This window comes from Olea europaea, unplaced genomic scaffold (assembly GCF_002742605.1).
Source record: "Olea europaea var. sylvestris unplaced genomic scaffold, O_europaea_v1 scaffold6127, whole genome shotgun sequence".
Lineage (NCBI taxonomy): Eukaryota > Viridiplantae > Streptophyta > Magnoliopsida > Lamiales > Oleaceae > Olea > Olea europaea.
In genome coordinates, this window is record NW_019264479.1 from 10,903 (window position 1) to 12,283 (window position 1,381).

Sequence of the window (1,381 nt, forward strand, 5' to 3'; positions counted from 1 at the left end):
GTAAGTGCAGAGTATTTAACTACGCTGTTCAAATTATGGTAGCATGTTAAGCTTGAGATAGGTCCAGGGGATTATATCTATCCAATATATGATCATCCTTTGATTTGTCGTGTGGGTAGAGTTGAATCTTAGTGCAAAGCACTTGGGCACTAGTTACTTTCTGGTATACTGTGATAGTCATATTACCTGGTTATGCTGTTTAATTTTTAGATACGGTCACATGATCGACAATGTTGTGCTAATTGTTACGGGAACTTTGCATGAGAGAGATGTTCAGGAATTGTTGGAGAAATGCCATCCTCTGGGAATGTTTGACAGGTAGTTTATCTGAAATTCGGAATCCAACATTTTGTGCAAAATGCAAGTGGTAATAAAATAGATTTTTTCCATTCATTTCCACAGCATCGCTACTCTCGCAGTCGCCCAAAATATGAGGGAGCTTTACAGACTGGTGCTTGTTGATACACCTCTGGCTCCCTACTTTTCTGAATGCATCACTTCAGAGGTATTGGTTGCAGCACATAACTTTGCTGTGTGGTAATTGAAAATTTTGCCTGCTCCATGTTACATTTTTATCATCATAGTTATACTACTCATGGTCTTCTCACCATGAAGCTCAACTGTTAATGGTTTTATATATTTAAGAATATATCTCATGTAGATGTATGTATGTCAGATCTTTGTTATCTGAAGTGAAATAATATGGGGCCTATCTTTGTTATCTAAAGGTTTTTGTCTGTCTGCTTTTCACTCATAAGGACATTCTTGCAGGACTTGGATGACATGAATATTGAAATTATGAGGAATACTCTCTACAAAGCATACCTTGAGGATTTCTACAGATTTTGTCAGGTAAAGGTTTTATTTTGGAGTTTTAAAAGAATTTCCTTTTCTTCCGTCTGGGAAGTGTATCCCCCTGTTTTGGACTCGACTCTAATGTGAAATCTTTAAAATAGAAAATTGGTGGTGCCACTGCAGAGATTATGTGTGACATCCTAGCTTTTGAGGCTGACAGAAGGGCAGTTAATATCACTATAAACAGGTTCTGTAGTGTGAATTTGTTTTTCTGAATTATACTCTTAGTTGGTACCTTATTTTCTGACCCTGTCATATACCTTTAATTGTAATATTCAGCATTGGCACTGAGCTTACTCGAGATGAGCGTCGCAAATTGTACTCTAATTTCGGATTACTGTAAGGACTTTTGCATTGAATTTTACCATTTTCAAGTATTGAAATTACGTGGTTTCATGGAGCTCCTTTTTCCCTAAGTAATGTAGTAATGTTGATGAAATTATGGAATAGATATCCTTACGGTCATGAGGAGCTTGCTGTTTGCGAGGATATAGATCAGGTATTTAATGGGTTTAGTCATGTTCTA

General features: G+C 36.7%; 1 protein-coding gene across 1 annotated transcript; it reads left to right on the forward strand.

Moving 5' to 3' along the window:
• Positions 1 to 25: 25 nt before the first annotated feature.
• On the forward strand, positions 26 to 1,375 carry LOC111389704 (probable V-type proton ATPase subunit d; the record flags this gene model as incomplete). The annotated part of the gene is made up of 6 exons (XM_023014651.1): positions 26 to 318; positions 403 to 505; positions 772 to 852; positions 957 to 1,042; positions 1,135 to 1,194; positions 1,306 to 1,375. Coding segments are annotated over exons 1-6 (498 nt in total), but the record flags the coding sequence as incomplete, so codon positions are not given.
• Positions 1,376 to 1,381: the final 6 nt, after the last annotated feature.